Here is a 19,222-nt window from a genome sequence, read left to right as displayed (position 1 = left end):
GAAGATGAAGATAAGCAGTTTAAAAGGGCACCCCCTACTTAGTGGAGTTCAGACATCCAGTAGTAAAAGCTAATTTTTGTGGATTTTTTTTGAAAGAATGAGGACGTTTTCTTTGTGTTCATGTTCTGTACTGACAACTGTTAAAAAATCACGTTGTCCGAAGAACACTGTTAATCTGAAATCTAGTTTTGGTTTAGGGGAAGAAGGCAGGACCTTTGACAACTTTTGGTTTTGCAGTCACATTTTGCTCCTTATTTTGAAAAAGATTCAAGAGAATCTTAGCAAGGTATGTGCCAAAAGGTATGTCCCTCTCTTCCTGAATATTTTATCCCTTTCTGTAGATGTGGACCTGGAATGATTATAAAACTCTGTGGTTAGACAATGACTAAGAAAAGCCTAAGTGTAAGAAACCACCGTGGATCCTGTTTCTGCTGAAGTCAGTGGGAATTTAACCAGAATTTTGGACTGCAAACAGCCTTGTTAGTGAAGACGTCTTTCCAGATGCATTATGTATTGAAAATGCCCAAGGAGTTCTCCCTGTCAAACAGAAGTAATTAAAAAAAAAAAAAAAATCAGGCTCCGGAATAACCGTTTATGAAAAAGGCTACTCCACACCTATAATCTTTGAAACCTGTCAATATAATCCAAAATGTAAAGGAACTTTTGCAGGGTAAAAATGGAGCATCAAACATCTTTTGATTATTTTAAGACTGTATTTTAGCAGGTGCTAAAGAAGGGTGCCTTAGCAATGTTGAAGGACCAAATGTTTTTCCCCAAACCTGGTGTGACTGTATGGTGGACGCAGATGAGTTAAAGTGAAGTTGAAAGTTGACTTGGGAAATAGATCAACCCCTACGTGCAGTGACTGGTGGCAGTTCCTGTGTTGCGGTTGCAAAAAAATTATTAGAAGTAATTTGAAAACCTGTACTGCTGGGAGTGTAATGTAGAAATAGTGGAATAGCTATACCCCAGGGTCTCTTACAGCAGGTAATATCCATGCTAGTGTTATTCAAACTAGTATGCAAAAGTAATAGCAAGTCGCCTTAAATGCAAACACAGCCTCTCTTTCCTCCAGGCTCATGAATTAGTCTCTTATTAGGGAAGAGAAGGAGGGCAAAGCTGTATCTTCTGCGTACGTGGCTCAGGTTGTTTTTGGTTTTGTGGTGAGGTACTGTGCACCTTTTATGCGATACGGGTGTGGTGTGTAGGCTTGTGATGAAGGATATGAACAGAGGCACGAAAGAGGTATCTCTCTCACTTTTGGGGGATCGATAACAATTAATTACTGCTTAATGTAGATTGTAACTAAGCTGATGTAAAAATAAAAAAACCAGCCAAAACCCCTAACAAAACAACGCCCCCCCAACAAACACCAAAGAACTCCAGCAACAGCAACCAAACCTCTCCCCTCTGCGTTTATGAAGGATCCGAGTCCTGTTAGTGAAGACAGTTTCAGGCGCTGTTTATGTCAGTAGGAGGTAATGTCCCAGCCAGCACTTTGCACACTTCCTAGTGAACTCTAATTATTACACTGTCAGTTTTTCTAAAGTGCAGTTAAGCCTCCGTTGTTAAAAGATGATATTGCTTCACGTGGTTGCAGCTGTTTGGTCAGCAGTATTTGAAGTGGCCTGTTTCTTTCTTGAAAATTGCCCAATCTTTAGCTAAATGCGTGGCATTTGGGAGCAGGAGCCAGCAGAGCATTTGTTGCTCCTATGGAATTCTGCTAGGCAAATCTTCTGTCATCGAAATTGCAGTCACTGGTGCGCAACTCTGTCCTAATCTGATGTTGCTAAAGAGCCGTTCCCATTTAGCTGATGCTGAATGCAAACATTTCTGCAGTCCTAATACAAATATGCCCTGTAATGCCGCATTTACTTTTGCAATTTACCAGAGCTGTTTGTTAACTACTCAAGGAACCTGGCACACGTGTCATGTTCAATGCCTACAGAAAATAAGCAGAAGTTGCACAGGGCTTTCAAATAATAGCTCTTGCTTGGTAGGTAAGATGTGAGAAACATTAGCTGATTCAAAAGCCCCAAATTATAAACTTTTTCAGTTTGGAAAACACTGATTTGTTCAGTAGGACTGTGGGAGGAAAAGGAATTCAGAAGATATTCAGACGTTGGCCAAACCAAAAGGAAAGATGGAGAATCAGAGGAAGCATTTCAGTTCTTTAAGAGTGCTTTTACTGCTGTTGCGATATCTATTAACATTCCTGCCTGTAATCTGCCTGTCAGGTTTCTCCAGTCCATTTTCTTGCAGGAAGAAATCGTGGGCTGCAATGTCGCGCTGTTTTCTGCTTGCTCTTTCCTTCAGCACATTGCTGGTGACAGAGCAACATCTGTGAGCAGTCACAGCTGGGCAGGAGGGTGCAGGTCTTCCTAGCAGGCAGCGGCCAGGCAGCAGATGCTGCGTGCACCGATCCCCTGCAGCATCCAGAGGCTAAAAAGATAGGGGATCTGGAAGCAAAGCAAATATTTTCTTTGGATGGTATCAATGTTTTCCTACATGCTGGTGTTGGGAAATCCAGCTTTGAGTGAAGAGGACACTGTAATAGCTCATCTGCAGAGCCTGCCTCAGTTTACCTGGTGAACCAGCACAAGGTGTTTCCGACGAACTTGCACCTTCTGGGCATCAGTCAGAGGTCAGAGATACGTGGGGTTTGTGGGGCAGCAGAACAGGTTGAATTTAAATCCTGCCTCTTGCTAAATCGGTACTAACGCTTGTCGTGAGTAGTAGAAGATGGCTGTAGTCCCTTTTGGTTTGGTTTTGTTTGGGTAATAACGCTGTGTCCCTAGCCGTTTTTTGCAGCAGTGGCCTGTCAGCATCCCTGCTCTGTGTGGGCCGATGGCTCCCTGACAGAGAAAAAAGGGCAAGCATAATTGCAGCCTGACGGGAGCTCCGGATCAGACCTGGAACATGAAAGCAGTTTGAACTCCACTATTGAATTACTGATGCAGGTTGTTCCCGTTAACTCTTATAAAAGACAAAGGTGGTTAATTTCTACAGTGATTTGGTGGTAGTGAAACCAAAGGCTTTTTTATTTTTTAATAGTCAGAGCTTGAAGCATATGTGAGTACATCTATTGTGACAATTTTGATGGTAGGGAAATTGTTCTTTTGCTACAATGCCACGAAAGAAGAAAAACAAGCCACCTCTGTAGCCAGCGATAATTCCAGTGCAGCAAATGCAAATGTGTGCTAAGGACTGCACATCTGTAGGAAGCTGCTGACCGTTGTTGGTGTTTTACTGTGTGAGGGTGATATGGAAAACCGTGGACAATTCCGTAACATGCTGTATGCTAATAACGGGGTATTGCTTCATTTCCCCCTTGGAGGATGCGTGAACTTAATTGTACAAGGCTTTGGGGATTTTGCCTGTTCTCTGTATCATCTTCTATTTATACTTTTCATTAGCTCTCATTTCAGATTGGCTGATGATAGGACTGCTGTGGCTGCGGGATAGCGTAATTTTTAATTTGCCATCCTTGCGGCCAAGAGGGACAAGGATGTTTTAGATTCAACTGGCCTAGCTGGATGGCAGTCCCAGGCATTGCAAGTAGCAGATACAACAGTCTGTGTTTTAAAAGGCTACGTGTAACGTGGCAGCGTGCGGATAAAAGCATTTGACAGACATGGCATGCCCAGCACTTTTCCTCCCAAGCACGTTGTCCAACATAAAACAGATCAAGCTGTGAAGGATTACTGAATAATCTTTTTTATTTTTCTGAGAACGGAAACGTGTTGAAGTGGTCTCACTCTGTTGAATTAAGGCCTAGATATGAGCCCAAAGTGAGGAAGAACAGCTTTGACAAATGACTAGAGAAAAGGGAGATGTTCTGAAATGCTGCTGATGTTTGCTTTAGGGATAAGAAAGGTAAATTTGGGAGAAGACTCCAGTGGTAAGTGGGTGTGGGAGAGCTCAGGGAATGTTTGAGGAAGAATCTGATTTGCAGACTGCAAGCATTAGAAGAATTCTGGGTTTTTTGCTGAGCTAATTTGTTGCTATATTAATCATTTGCAGCTGTAATCTTTATACAACACTTGTTTTTCTCGATGTCAACAGAATGAGATGTTGCAGTCACAAAAGCAATGCATTAGGTAAATCGAGGGAGTTCCACTTATATTTTTAGGTTATTTTTTACTGGATTTCCAGAATTCAATTACAGCACAGTTCAAATAGAGCCTCACAGCAGTACCTCCCTCCACCTTCCCCCGTTCAGCAATCTTCATTTGAAAACAGCTAAAGGTGGCCTTGTTTTAAAGGACACAGCCGGTCTGGTTCTTCCCTCTAGCCTAATTTCCTGTTTGCCAGCTCTCTCACCAGCACAGCGGTGGTTTCAGTCATTACTGATCTCTCAGACGCTGGGAGCATGTTTTGGTCCTGTCCCTCTCATAGTTCCGGTTCTTGGAAGTGGTCCTTGAGAAACGTTCATCTTTTTGAAGGTGCACGAATAAATATGTATGTAGGAGCCGCTTACTTTTTACGTACTGTTCTCCAAATTGTGGTGAGCGCGCTGTCACCAGCACTGATGGGGAAAGATTTCCAGCTGCAAGGCGTCTTTGAATGTATGGCACATACAAACACTTGGACATGGATTTGGATTGAGTTTCTGAACTTAGTGACGTATCGCTGAAAATCTTGACTGAAGTTTAGTCTTGCAATGTAGCAAGGGTTTGATTATTTTTTTATTTTTTTTTTCTGTGTAGTGTGGTGATTTTTGAGTTTTTTTTAAAAGCTATTTTTCAAATTAGTAGTTGGTATTTTGAAAGTGCTGTGTATATATTGATCTTCTGTTAAATTCTTCCAGTGGGTTAAATTCAATTATAGATTAAATCAAATCTAATTATTTAATGTATGTTTAAACAATGTTGGCTTTTCTTAACAGTGCTTTTTTTTCCACTTGTTACCTCAGACAGGCAACCAAATTATCCCACAAGCTTGCCAGATTTTCCTTTGTTGTTAGCTAAACCAGAGCAGGGGTTATGCTTGGATTCCGCCGAAGTGGGGGCTGACAACATTGGTATGGCAGAATACTCTTGAATCATACATCAGCCTATGAGGCAGTCTTTAACAAGTATTTTGCAAAGGCCTAACTATTGCAAATGATTTTGAGAATTCAGTGTTAACAAGGTGTCTAGGCATATTGTCCAACTTTTTAATCACCTATGTTTCTAATATTTTCTAGCTCTCAAGTTAATGGAAATATTTTAACCTTAGTATGATGTTAAATTATTGTGGAAAAAAACAAGTTGAAAATTAACCTTTGACCATAAAATTGAACTTTTCAAACATATTGACAAATTGGTATTTGTATACAACTTTCTGATCCAGCTTTTAGTAGTACATCTGGTGTCTTTGTGCACCTCTTCTGCAAAACGTGCCTCTGAGCTTGGGAATACATGAATGTTCTTGATGGGTTTGGCTGCTCTTGGTCTTGAAATTCCCGAGCAGTGATGCATGAAGTGTGTGGTAGGTGGTATGTAATTTCACAATGGTAGATGAGGTATACTATTTAGAACTGAAATTTTAGGTTGAAATTGCCCATATTAGGATTTTTATGTTGGCTCTTTTTTTTTTTTTTTTTTTTTTTTGGCTACAAACCCAATATTTAATAAGTTACATACTTGAGAAGGACTTTTTTTTTTTTTAGACTTCAAAAATTATTTGAGCATTAGTTGATGTATGGGAAGTAATTAGGTCATTGAAACAAGACTGGTAGTTTAAAGAATTTGTCTTAATGGGATGCAGAAGTAGAAGTGAATCTGAAAAGGTTTTGTGAATATTTAAAATTTTTTTGGTGATTCAACGAGGTGAACTTTTAAGAATAAAAGTATCTTTCTCTACAAAAATATTTGTCCAGTGTTTTTGTTTAAAATAAATGCTCTTTTGTTTGTTTAGCAGAGTTGACTCAGCTTTGGTTGGTTACCATAGTTCAGCACTGTTTTTGCATTTCCATGTGAATTTCTAGTAATTCCCAGGCTTGGTTCAGGTTTTGGGGATCTTGTTGTATCACTTCCGTTAGCTGCCTGTGGAGCTGCGCTTCTCTTCGTTGAATTTGGAGAAACATCAAACACGACTTAAGTCTTGATCTAGTATCCCTCAAATGTCACTCTGCTCAAAAATCAAATAGCATGTAGGAACGCACTCGCTGTGGGCAGAAGCAAGAGATAAAAGGCTTCTCTTGTTTTACATTAGTCATCTGATGGATAGCTACCGTGGCAAGTTAACGCTGATTGTATAAGCTACTAGCTGTTCAAAGAGGTTTTGAAAAATGAGAAAAAACATTTAGAATTAAAGTATGCTGCAGCGATAGGGGGAGCAAGGCCGGCCTGATGGCATTTCATAGCTGAGGGGTTACAGCTGGCTGGTGAAGTTCAACTGCTGTTTTGTGTAGCTGTAGCTGTGCAGTAGTTGGTTCTTGGTTTGTGTTGTCAGCAAAGTTGTTCTCTCAGCTCTGGTTCCCCGTTTGCGGGCCGCCACTGCTCATACATTCGGTTTCCAGTCTTGTCGTGAAAGCTGAAAGCAGTCACTGTGTGCCTGGAGTTCCCGAGGAGCTCGGTTGATCTTCTCTAGCATTTGGATTGGGAGGGTAAAAGGCTCGGACGATCCAACAGGTGTTGAGTTTTGGCCTGACCTTGACTTCTTTGTCTGAATTACTTCGTTTGTCAGACTCGGTTACTTTGTTTGATGCTGGTCCCTTGTTTAAGCCCAGCCTCTGCCTTTTGCCACTCCAGTTATATAGATGCGGAGTCTCCACTTGTCAGCTGGATTGTCGCTGCCCAACAAAAATGCTCTCTTAAGCAATAAAATTACAAATAAATCCTAGTAAGTCTGGCTAGGAAATGAAGTAATTTGGTAGCCTCATCTAACCAAGAGCAGGCCTGTCCTGGAATATAGGCACTCTAGAGTATCGGGTTCATGAATTAAGATAAAATAGTGTGGGTTTTGTCTCTGCATGAGTTCACTTAGTTGGCTTCCATTTAAAAGTTGATGGGGTTGGAGAAATGCAGGTAAGGGTGAAAAGGAAATTCACGTTAGGGCATTGACAAATTTAAACCCTAATTTGATACACTGGAGATGCTCATGAAGCTTTTGATAAAATGGGTTTGTGTCACCTGAACACTGTTGAAGTTGTCCAAAAATCTGGATGTGGTGCCCACTGGAATCTTAATTCCTGTTTCCTGTAGTTTCGTATTTAATTTATAGTGAACCGGAAGGCATTGTTCACTGTTGGAAGTTAAATTTTTGGAATTGCATGGACTACCTGGGTAGATAGAATGACTTTGAGAATGTTCCTTGGGAAAATATTTTAAAGCAGTGTCATTCGATGGGTTTTTAACTTGTATTCCTTAAATAGGATTACTGGATAATGCCTGTGAATAATTAGAATAATTTTGAGCTAATTTTGCTCTTTGTTTTTTTTTTCTCTTTCTTTCTTTGCAGGAGAAAATGGCCAAAATGGAGGTCAAGACGTCACTTTTAGACAACATGATAGGGGTGGGAGATATGGTTCTTTTAGAGCCACTTGATGAAGATTCGTTCATCAATAATCTGAAAAAGCGCTTTGATCACAGTGAAGTATATGTGAGTATATGTTAACAAATAACATCCTATGAGGAGCTATGTTGTCATTCTTAAAATATGTGTTTATTTATAAGGATACACATAGACTGAATGTCTGAACATAATCTATTGTATTAGGGATATTTTAAACCTTCCTTGTGCTGTAGTCTTTCCTGTACTGCATTGTTTGCATTTGATCTTTTCCATCTGGGATATTTTTCCTTTTTCTTTTTCCCTGTTGCACAATGTGGTGGACCTCTGATTTTCGTAAAAATACAGTTCCAGAACTGATGATGGCAATTACTTTGATACTCCTGTTGTCAGAGGATGTTGCAGTTACAAATGATTCACTTCCAGGGAAAGCACTTCCAGGATGTTAGAGCAGGTTGATGTAGAAACAATATATGCTTGGAATATGCTAGGGCTAGCTTAAATGTTGCCTGCTATCTTTGATTTGCAAAAAAGTTATGCTTATTAGAATGGTTGGATTTTAAACTAGAAACAATGAACTTGGATATATGTGGAAGTAATCAACATCTTCAGGCATATTAATCTGTGAGTGATGATCAATAGGAGAGATGTGAACTGTAGTTGAAACACAGGCTGGGAATGGAGAGGCAAATTGTGATTCCAGTTAAGCCTTTCATTTCCTGCTTCATCTCTCTTTAGTCCATTTTTGTTAAAATGTGCACAGTATTCTATCTGTTGTACTGCTGAGGCTGTGTGCACTTAATGATTTGTAGAGACTTTCCAAGACCGCTGGTCAAAGAGAAGTCTTTTAAGAGTAAAGCTGAAATATTTAAGCCAAAGTATAGCTATGATCTGCAAGCAATTGTGTCTGCAGCTTATTGCAATCAAATAGATGTGTTCTGTACTTAATTATAATTTAGTCCTCCCCCCCTTTTAATTTTTAGTGTGACTAGATGTTTCCTTCTTGCTAAGCATTTGAACCTTTGTGGTTTCATTATACTTTTTCCTTTCCATCCTCCAGTGTGGGAGGATCTGTGTTATTTTTGTTTGCTTCTTCTACCCCTTAGTTACAGTCTGCTTTTGTACCTCTGCTGTTGATTGTCTGCTGCACCTTTCTTCTGGAGTCGTTTTCCTACTCAACCGTGCCTGTTCCCTTTTCTGTAGGCATTTATACTTGGCAATACACAGTTGCACCTATCTGCTATTGTATCACCTTCACCTATTTGCTCCTTAAGTTTGGACTGACAATTTGAATTAACCAGAAAATTAAAGTAAGACAAGGACTCTCAGTATCCATTAAAAACTTGTTGGAGAGGAAACCAAAACGATCTGTATTTGTGGAAATATTTCTTCCACAGTGGTTAAAAAAATCTTCCTGATACCTTCGAGAGTTACATTTCCAAAAATTTGCATCTTAAATTTTCCTTATTCCTTGAAGATGTAGTCTGTTTCCTCTTGATAACCCTTAGACGTTGACACAGGCAGGTAGGTAGCAGACTCCTCTTTGCTGCTCTTTCATCTTGCTTCTGGCAAGTCCTCCATATTCAGCAGCTGCAGTGGCTGCCTCTTCTGGGATGCAGAGGTTTTTTTCAGTCAGTGGCTTGTATAATTAACCTGTTTCACATCAGTTTTAGGGTTAACTCTATGTTCCTAATACCTACAGTAAAAGTGGGCGATACTGAATCATCTAATTCCACTTTAGCTCAAGAAGATATGAAGGAGAAGAGAAGGAATGGGAGCTATTTGCCTAGAGATTGAAGACAACGTTACTACCTTGCACAATCTTTGGGTCCTATTTGAAAGTTTTATTTAAAGCATTAAGGATAGAAACCCATTCTGTGAGGGTACCTAGACTATGCAGTCTCTTGAGAAGGATTGCTCTAAGTCATATGGAGTGGATTTCTCAAGGTTTTTTTTTTTTCTTTACAGCTGCTATGGATTGTAAAGTATTTAATTACATGTTTCTGCTTAATTTAGACTGGATAGCTTTTTCTTGAAAGAAATCAGTTTGAATGACAAATAGGTAATTTGTTTTATTTTTATCTGTTATTACATGCTAGCTGACAACCATGTTCAAACACACAGTTCTTTGAGACAGTGACAGAGAAGCATGTATTTCCCCCAGTTTTGGATTGGGCTGGGCCTGGTACTGATGTGCAATGTAATTAGCTGTATTATGTGCTTTGGCAGGTGATACAAGGTGACACTTTTCTCTAGCAATGTAGGATCCTTTGCCTTGCAGGTGGGAAAGCCTAATACTTAAATGTGCTCTGCTGAGAAGCGTGAACTGCTGCCAAAACCAAAGGGGTTTTTTGTTGAGGTTTATTTTTGTTGGATGTTTGTGTTTGTTTTTTTTTTCTGAATCACATCCTTGTAGTTTGTTGCACTATCATTTACCTTATTTTATCTCCAGGTTTGTTTGATCATATGATTTATTTTTTTTAAGGTCTTACAAGTACTGTTTGTGAATCCACACTCTGAAGGCAAAATGTTGCAGGTCTTTGCAAGTATTAAAACATTCACTACATCAGTGGTGGAAAGAATAGATATTTATGTCTGTGCCACATGCTGCTACCAAGTATACAGGTTACTTAGTTTGTGATGCTGCATGGTTTTATTTACCAAATCACTCGAGGAATATCATCTCCTTTCCCTATCAGTTGAGTTCTGCTGCCCTGCAAATTTCATGTCACTGTTGCATATTTTGGAAAACTTTTAAAACAGTAACAGTTGGAACGGTGCTCATGGTAACAGCCACATGTTAATTTTCAAGTGCAAACTCTTCTCTCCCTTCTCCTTATTGCCACCCACTCTCTTCTCCCCGAACCTCACTCATGAAAACTACACTTTGCATTTCTGGTTTTAGACTCAGATGAGCACAATGAAGCCTTTGTTACATCTGGAAGTAATGTTTGTTTTACCATGTAAAATCTGTAGTTTGCATGCTATCCTGGGGAAACCAAATTGGACTATTAAAGAGCTACTGTTGGTGCTTAACAAAAACTGTGGATTTCTTTAGCTCTAACAAGCTATGCAAGTTGACCTCTCAGGATCCTTTCAGAGGGCAATAGGAATGGATTTGTCCTTTCATGGCTCAGTTGTGGAGTTAAGTTCACCCCTCGTGTCAGTGCTTCATTGTAGGCATTACCAAAAGTTGTGATCGAGTTTAAAAAACTAAGTCAAACTGAAGCCATATGAACGGATTGAAATGTTTCTCCAGCAGTAAACCAGGGCTTACTCAACATCAGTTTCTAAGCAGTTTTCTGTAGAGTGATGGCTGTGTCTGTGCTACACATGTTAGTTTTAAAACAGAGTTGCAGTTATAACCTTCAAAAGGGTTTGTTGTGAGGAATGAGACCTATAGCACGGATAGCTTTGAAAACGCTGTAAAGCTGGCCAGGCGTTGCATAATCGTGTTAGCCAGTCTCGATAGGTGAATGTGAGAGTCAGATCGAGCCACCAGTGAACAGTGCCAAATCTCTCCCCGTAGCCAAAGATGACGGGATAAATGGGCTCATTCCACTGGAAGAGAATACAGTTTTTGTCTTTTCTAGTCTCTCTCATAGTAGTTATGTTTGACGCTGAATGTTTGATGTTGGAGATCCTAGTGCCAGCTCCATTTACCCCTTTGACATTTCGGATCTGGTCCATAGGAGCTCCCCTTGCAAGAACATTCAGATCTGGATCCCCTGACGGTCCTCTTGTACCGTCCTGGCACGGTCACTGTAAGCTCTTCAAGAAAATTAGCTAAGTTTTGTGCCATGGTGCAAACAGGGCACTAAGAGTACTCCTAACAGTTAGAGAACAGACTACAGCTTGATTACCTGTTGTTCAATTTTATGTGTATTTGATGGAAAGTTTAATGGACTTGGGTGTTAGGTTGCATACCAGAGCGCAAAGCTGGAGGCTGTGCCTATAAAAATAAGCATGAAGGCTGGTGGAGCTGGAGTTTGGCCAAATATTCTACTAAAGACCATCAGGTTCTGCAGTAATCTCAGGCTGAGTGGCTTTGGGGGGAAGGGCTCAATGGGTAACACGCATGTGTTAATTGGAAATGGGAATCTCGGAGTTTAGTCATGTCTGGAAATGTCTGACCAAGAAAAATCTCATTAAAAAGCTGCAATTGTTTATTCTATTCTTTTTGCAACTCTTAAACTTTTCATTGATAAAATTTGCATTGTTTTTTTTGCAAAAGTTCTTTTCTGTAAATATCAGTAACAAAGGCCTGTGAGAGTTTTTCTTTAACTTTACAGAGTAAAATATGGCTCATGGGCAACGCAGTTAGCAGTAGAAAAAAACCCTCACAATGTTGATTATTTGAAGGTTCCTGGGAGCAGTTTGTGCGGTTAAAATGTGTGACCTAGAGACCGCATGAAAAGCTTCAAATACATTCATAAAATTCAGTTTGTACGTCACTGATGAATTTTGACTCATTCTGTTGAACTCCCTCCCTGAACTTTTTATTTTGATTTTTTTCTTTTTCCCCCAAGTTGGCTGAAATATGCTCAGGCAATCCAGCTCAGCAGTTATTTTTCCTTTGTATTTTGGGATGCTGACAAAGGGGAGGGGGGCATCTGTCTAGATGTGTATTTACAGTGACTCACAAACGGTAGAGATTTGGGATAAATTGTAGTATATGTATCGGTCTGACACTTATTTTTGTACTGGGCTGGGTGTTTTGTGAGGCGTGTGGAAGTGGCAAGGGAGGTGTGAGGAGTCTGGAGGGGAGCGGTGCTGCGTAGGCCTTTAGAGGCCAGATACTGCCTTATTCTGCTGCCCTGCACATTTTTCCTCGCAGTTATGTTGTTTCTTGAAGTCTTCCCAAATTTGCAGAGGTCAACATTTTCCTCCTTACAACAAAACGTTTGTTTGCTTTTTGTTCTTACAACAAAACAGAATCTTTCTCTGATGTCAGCGTTTAATTTGTATTTTCTGTGTGCGGAGTTTGTGGGCTGCTTTGGGCAGGAACAGTCTTATGGTACTGAACACATGTTGTTTTATCACTGCAATATTAAATATTTGGCATTCCAGTATAATAACTCAGTGTTAGCTGTTCAAGGTAGCATCCTTGTGGCCGCCTTCTGGTGGCGTGGCTATTGCCGTGTGCTTGTTTCACAGACTGAGCTGCTTCCTCTTGATCTCTATTGGTTTGATATTTTAGGGGTAGCCTTTTTGTTACTGACTTCACTTTACTCCGCTATGTCTGCCTGTATTACTGATTCACTCCTTTCTCAGCTACCTTACAGCATTTAGGAGTTTACTGAGTTGCTGTCGAGCATAGTGGCTTTGCTCCTGCTGCACTCCTGCCTGGTATTCCAGGTGCTACATTTGGAAGAAGAGAGTGGAGGACAGAATTATGTGAACGAGACCAATCGTCTTGGTCTGCATCGGCCTTGTGTGACCGTCCCGCTATAACTCTGTTGCGAAGAACAGAGTTTTGCGGGATTGGGATACGTAAATGCAGCTTGCTGGGAAAATCTTCATTGTAATATGATGGAGTGATTGTTGAAGTTTGATTTTATTCTCAATTTCATTACCTTCTGATGTCAGCACGATCACGTTCGTCTTTAGTATGTTGTTCTTGAGGCCAGATGGAGCCTTTGTTGGGTTTCGAAGCGGGTGGTTGTCCCCTGTGGTTTTGGGTACGTCCTAGCTTCGTGCCTGCCTGTCGGTAGCAGGTCTGTGCCTTTGCTGCTCCTGCAGCAACACGCCGAAGAGTCTGTCCCCCTGCCAGACCCACCCCTGCTCTCTCGTGCCCTGATGTATTTGCGTTCATCCAGCGAGCCCAGCCTGGACCGCTGGTCTTCCTTTGGGAGTTTGAGGAGTGGCAGGTGCGGTGACCGAGTCCTTTGTTAAAGGCGGGATGGTTTGAGAGCCGGAGCAGAGCAGCCGTCCCTCCGCCTGTGATGGGAGCCCAGGGGACCCGAGTTTCCTCAGATCTCCTTCTCTTCCTCCCTTGGGGGACGCCTGTGTCGGTTTGAGTGATTTTCCCAGCAGTGCCTCAGCAGTTTCCCTCTTTGCGGGAAGCTACTGAGTTGTAGTAATAATATTGTTGCAGCTGCCACAGACTAGGACCTCGAAGCCTGCTGCTTCTCCTTCAGATGCGAAGACGGGTTTGTGTGCCCAAGGCACGTCTTTTCCCGTGATAGCTTGTGGTCTAAGAAGAAGTGTTCTGCCTCCCTGTAAATTTGCTTTGCTTGTTATCTAGATAGAAATCCTGTTGATCCTCTGGCCCTTCACATCAGCCTGCTCTGGTAAAACAAACTTTATAACTTGCCCAGAGTCAGGAGTAAAGATTTTTGCAGCCAGCAGGTTGGTTGCTTTTTACCTTGAAGTGCTTGGTGGGGGAGAATTACTTATCTCAAGGCAGTGCTTTGTTTCCTTTCCTTTTAGTACAGCTCCCACGATGCTGAGCATAGTGTTTGTGGCGCTTGTTTATAGGGCCATATGCAATATCTGAGTAAAGGAGTAAGAAAACATTAATAAGGATCACAGAAAACTATATGCATATTGTGGGCTGCGTGTAGGGGTCTTCTCCTTCCCTACACACTCTTTCTTTTTTGCCTCTGATGTCAGACTTTGAAAGAAGAGAGGAGGTGGTGTAGGAAATGCCTGCCGTAGGGCCCCAGGGACTGTTACAGTGTTGGCTCTGCCCCAGAATGCTGTGTAGTTCTTCGCTAAGGTGATGATGACATTTTGGGCATTCACTAGTGATTTCAGTGCACGTTGTATGAAATAAAAACACAAAAGGAAGATTAATGAAAGATTGGCAAATAACAGAAATGGAAGCAAAAGCTTCCAAGTACTGTAAAAACATGGTTTTCACCCTGAAGGTGAAGGTTAGCCTTGGCTGCAGCATGGCAGGAGACTTCTCCCCCCCGCCCCCCATTTTATTTGTACAGAAATAATAAAACATTTTGGAATGAGTGCTCTCGCTAATGTTTTCACCAATGGGTTCTTGGCACGGACACTGTCCAATCTCCAGCTACTGTTTGCTTATGAAAACAAGTCTTTATCTTTTCAAAAGTGAGCAAGCACTGACATTCTGGGGTATTTAAATGTTTTCCTTAAAATTTCTCTTATCTGCTTTGGGTTGACTTCCTCATCGCTTACTTTACAGGTTTCATCTGTAATTGTATCCCGTGTAAGAATTCTGTTTGTTTGTACAAAAACATCCCAATGTAGTCAGGGAGGTGGATGGCTGAGACGATTAATCTGCTTCATTAATAATAACATTAGAGTCTGTTGTAACGATCGCAAGGTTAGCAGCAATATTCACTGAGCAGCGGAGAGATTTCTGTGCCCTCAAGAAACTCAGAAACCTGGTAATCTGGGCACACGCATCCCCTTCAAGCACTCGCTTCAACTTGCCATGTGGGTGTCTTTCTCTGGCAAACGCTCTGCTCTTACTTCGGGGCTCGGATCTAAAGCGGGTTGCAGTACAATTAAGAGCTTGATCCTGATCAGCGTGGGTTACCTGTAGCTTGTTCAGGCTGCTGCTGTTTGCACAGTGACTTGCAGGATCAAGCCCGTCTTGAAGAATGTTTTAGCAGTGTTGTTATCCTTTTTTGACATAGGTGGTCTGTGTCGTGATCGTTTGCTTTGGGAGGATATATATGTGCTCTTCTGCCTTTGTGTTGCCTGTTTGAGCTTTGTTTCTTGAGTCATTGTATTGGCCATCAACCTATTTGGTACATGACTGTGATACATACTAATGTTGAATTTTGCCTCCTCTAGCAATAAGATGGTTTTGCTTGAACTGTGGATACTGTTGCCTCAGTTTCTTCTTTTGCTTGATTTTTTTTTTTTCTTCCTTCCCAGTTCCAGGAAGTCATCCTGTGCTCTTCTACATAGTTTTCTTCTGTTATGTCTTTACTGTCCTGTCCAGGTTTTACAAGTCTGCCTATCATGATTAATAATTGCATTAAGCACGTATAGTAGCTTACCAGGATTGGGTTTGTTGTTTTTTTTTTTCCCTATTACAACCTACAGACTTTTTCCACTATATTTCTGGGGTGAAAATGCAGTGTCCAGAAGGAGGGTGATCTTGAGCAAGAGAGTTTTAATCGTTACAGGGAATAGGCTGTGTTTGTTCAGAAATCCAGTGTTATATTTCTTCACTTGTACAAACATAATTAGAAAGGACTCCATCCAAACTACACTGAAAAATATTCATTAGTACCAAGGAGAAGAGGAGGTTTCTTCTTATATATATAGAGAGAGAGAGCGTAAAACTGAGAGGCTGGATTGTATTTTCAGTTTACCGCAGACTAGCCTTTGGAAAAGTAAACTTTTAGCATTGGCTTCCTTTCCAGTGAGGGAGGTGGAAACAGGCTTGCTTATCTGTATGATCTCATGGATTATTGTGGCCTCTTTAGAGCTGATCAGGAACTTTGGAGAGATGCTATATTTGCTGGGAAGTGCTAATGAGAGGTGTCAAAGCATAGAAGTTTCTTTTGCTAACTAAGGATTGGTGCTGTGTGACGCTGCACGAGTCCAACCCTTACTGGGTAGGGGAAAATCCTGTTTGAGGAAATCAAACTTTGTTAGTTCCTGTTCTTTCCACTTGATCATTGCTCTTTGGGATTCTGGGGTGGTGCCTGCATAGGTGTTTGCAGGTGGTACCTGGAGGCTCTGCTCATGCTCCAAGCTCACTGAATCACAAGGCATCGGCTCAAGACAAAGTGCAGCTGCATGGCTTGGATCACCGGTAGAGTTTATTTTATATTTGCTGTCATGAAACAATGCAGGCAAATCCTGGAGTATTACAGGATGAAATCCTAGTTTGTTTGTTTGTGTGTTTTTCAAGTACACCGGCCAATCTCTCTCCACCAAACAATACGAACGCCTATGTTGCGATACACAGTAATACAGTGAATCAAAGCCCCAGAAATAGTAATAATGGTCTGAGGTGGTTTTCTTTTTAGTCTTGATGTTACTCTTTTCCTTATTCTTTTTAAGCATAGTGCCTTATAACTTTGTGAGTGTTTCCAACCTTAAAAAACACAATGGACCAGAAGCAGGGTGCATTTAGCTATTTTATTGTGGCCAACCACAATGAAAAACAAATTTGAGCACACAGCATGATTGTTCAAACAAGAGATGATATTTTAATAAGGTACTGTTCAAATAAGAGCTGATATTTTAATAAGGTACTGATCTAGTTGCTAATGTTTATCAAAATGAGAAACTTCATTATGGAGTAACATTGCAGTGTTAGATTTACCAGGTTCTGTTTGAGTTTGAGACAGTTCAGAAAACTGAGAACATGTAAGTACAGGCTTCCTCTGCGTCTGCCATCTCCTTGGCCTCAGCTATTCTGAGCATGCAGCGGCACATGTGCTTCTGAGCTGGCAAGATCCAGAACTGCAGTAGTTCAGGCAAATACAAATGAAAATTAGTACTATATTAGAAATATAATTTTGCATATGTCACATTAAAAAAAAACACCCCAAAACACTAAAGCAAAACACAGCCGTCCCCCCTGCAAAGAAAACAGTGCTGCCCAAGCCTTGGGTTCTGGATTTGTTCCAATAAAATCTAGTCCCACTTCTCTTTGATCTTACTTCAATGTCCCTTACTTCAATGAATTGTTTTAGTGATGTGATCTGAAACTATTCAAAATGATAGGAACCCAGTACACTCAAGCATAATCAATACTAAAGAAATGTGCATTATGCAAATCTGGAGTATTAAAATTGGTCTGCATAAATGGAAGAATCAGTATCCAAACAAGCAATCTTTTTTAACTAGAATTTATTTTTTTTCTATTTTTACGGTCCAGCATCTAAAAAATAAGTAAATAGGGCAACCTTATTGGGCCCTGGGAATTTAGCACACTTGCAGGGTACATTAGCAATTGGATGTTTTACAGCAGGAGTGACTTGTGTGCAACAGCAATTTTTCTGGGCTGTTACAGGCTACCATGGGTAAGAAGCAGTGGGTTTGTTTTTAACAGAGCTGCCAAAAGTGATGTAGAGTAGACTTCCAGAAGGTTTGCAGCAAATCTGTGTAGCTGCTTAATGATGTTAAGTTCTGCAGAAGGTTGCTTTGCAGAGGGTACCACAGATCCAGAAAAGCTTTTAAAGATACGGAGCAGGCTGTTACGATAGCCCCAGCTCTGCAGCTCTGGTGGTGCAGCCCCAACCGCTGTTGACAGCATTCCCTGGCTTCTGCAGCTGCAGTCTTCTCTCTTCCAGGCCCTTGGGGTATTGCAAGACTAACTGTGCCAGGAGGAAAAATAGTTTTATTAATATACTGTATGCCAGGGGGTGAAATATTCTCCCATAAGCGCTACTAGTGGTCTTCTAAAAGCTCCCCTTCTTGAGTTGGCCTGTTGTGCCTCTTCGCTGGGTAGCAGATTTCACTGCAGTGCTTGAGTGTCCTGGCTGCAGAGGTGTTTGGGGACCTTTCGCTGGGCTCTCTATAAGGTTTTTGCTGAAAAGGTCCACAGACGTTTCAGACAGTTTGCCAATTTCTAGCAGCAGCTTTCCCCAGCCCTTGTCTGGGGAGAGGCTGCTGCCTGTGGGTTTCTCCCGAGCAATGGGAGCCTCGCATCGTCTTGCTATTTCGGGCCTCTTCTTAAGCCAGCCTTAAAGCTGCTTGGGTTAGAAAGGCACAGAAGGCCTTGCAAGGCGGATGCAAGCTTGAAGTAGTAGTAGTAACGTCTTGCCCCATGTGGTTATGTTTGCTTTCAGTCTTAGGGGGAGAAAGTGAGGCATCAAAGTGTCTTGGATGTGGCATCTCCAACAGTACTTAGAAGTGAGGTAACAGATATTATCAGCTTTTCCAGTTCAGTTGTGATTTAGAATTTTCTTCCTGCTCAGGGTCTTAAACCCTTTACCGAACAGGAATGAGTTGTCTGCATTGTTTTGGTGGAGAACGCAGAATGTATTGTCATTTGACCCGATGGAAATTTGAATGCTCTTTTCCGCAGATGAAATGTTAGCACATTAGTGTTTCCGTGCTACATGACAGATGCACTGATAAACGACGAGTGAGAGTCCTTTTGGTTTGGGTTCTGGACAAACACGCCAAGGAGGTAGAATTTGTCTTTGTGAGTTATTGCAATAAAGTAGAAATTTGGAGGAAGGAGTGTTACCAAGAGTCTCTAGTCAGCAAAACTTGAGGAGACAGCAGATCTTGTCCAAACTCGCATAACAAGACTATGTCAAAGCCAAGAAAGAAATCAAATCTCCTGACTGCATTCTGTGCATTCATCATCATGAGGCCATTCCTCTGGGGTTTCATTTTTTTTCCCTAAACAGGGAAAACGAAGGATCTCGCTAGTCCCTGGGGTGCTACGGTATGGTCTCCCACTACTCTTGGGCGTTCTGCTTTCCGCACTGGAATGTTTCTGTGCTTGTGGCTTGCTCAAGGATTTAAGCCATTTATTTTGTTTGTTTATAATAGACTTCTGGTGGGAAGGCAGATGTTATATGGGAAAGCTACTTTCCGGATCTGTTTATCCCCGTTATGTGGAATCTCACAGACCACCAGTAGCAAGTAGCTATTAGGCATCAGCTTTGAGATATTGGCATTTTTAGAAGAAGAAATGTATTAGTTCTTGTAAGCAGCTTTGCAGCAAAACCAATGATTTCTTGGCATGCTTTGGCTTGGTGTTTAAAATGGACATGAGTGTGTCTTTGTTTCTATATAGTCATTTGACCTTTTGAAGTATTGGTAT

General features: G+C 41.2%; 1 protein-coding gene across 4 annotated transcripts in view; it reads left to right on the top strand.

Annotated features, from left to right (window-relative positions):
* The window catches only part of MYO1B (myosin IB), a 117,326-nt gene that overhangs the window by 9,347 nt on the left and 88,757 nt on the right, over positions 1–19,222 (top strand). For all 4 annotated transcript variants that reach the window (XM_072875297.1, XM_072875296.1, XM_072875294.1 and 1 more), the window contains exon 2: positions 7,447–7,587. In XM_072875297.1, the coding sequence (XP_072731398.1) occupies positions 7,453–7,587 (135 nt within the window). In that variant the 5' untranslated portion in view covers positions 7,447–7,452. The remainder of the gene's footprint in view (positions 1–7,446; positions 7,588–19,222) is intronic.

Source organism: Ciconia boyciana, chromosome 10 (genome assembly GCF_034638445.1).
Source record: "Ciconia boyciana chromosome 10, ASM3463844v1, whole genome shotgun sequence".
NCBI lineage: Eukaryota > Metazoa > Chordata > Aves > Ciconiiformes > Ciconiidae > Ciconia > Ciconia boyciana.
Note: the sequence above shows the minus strand (reverse complement) of the source record. Positions and strands in the feature narration are given on the sequence as shown.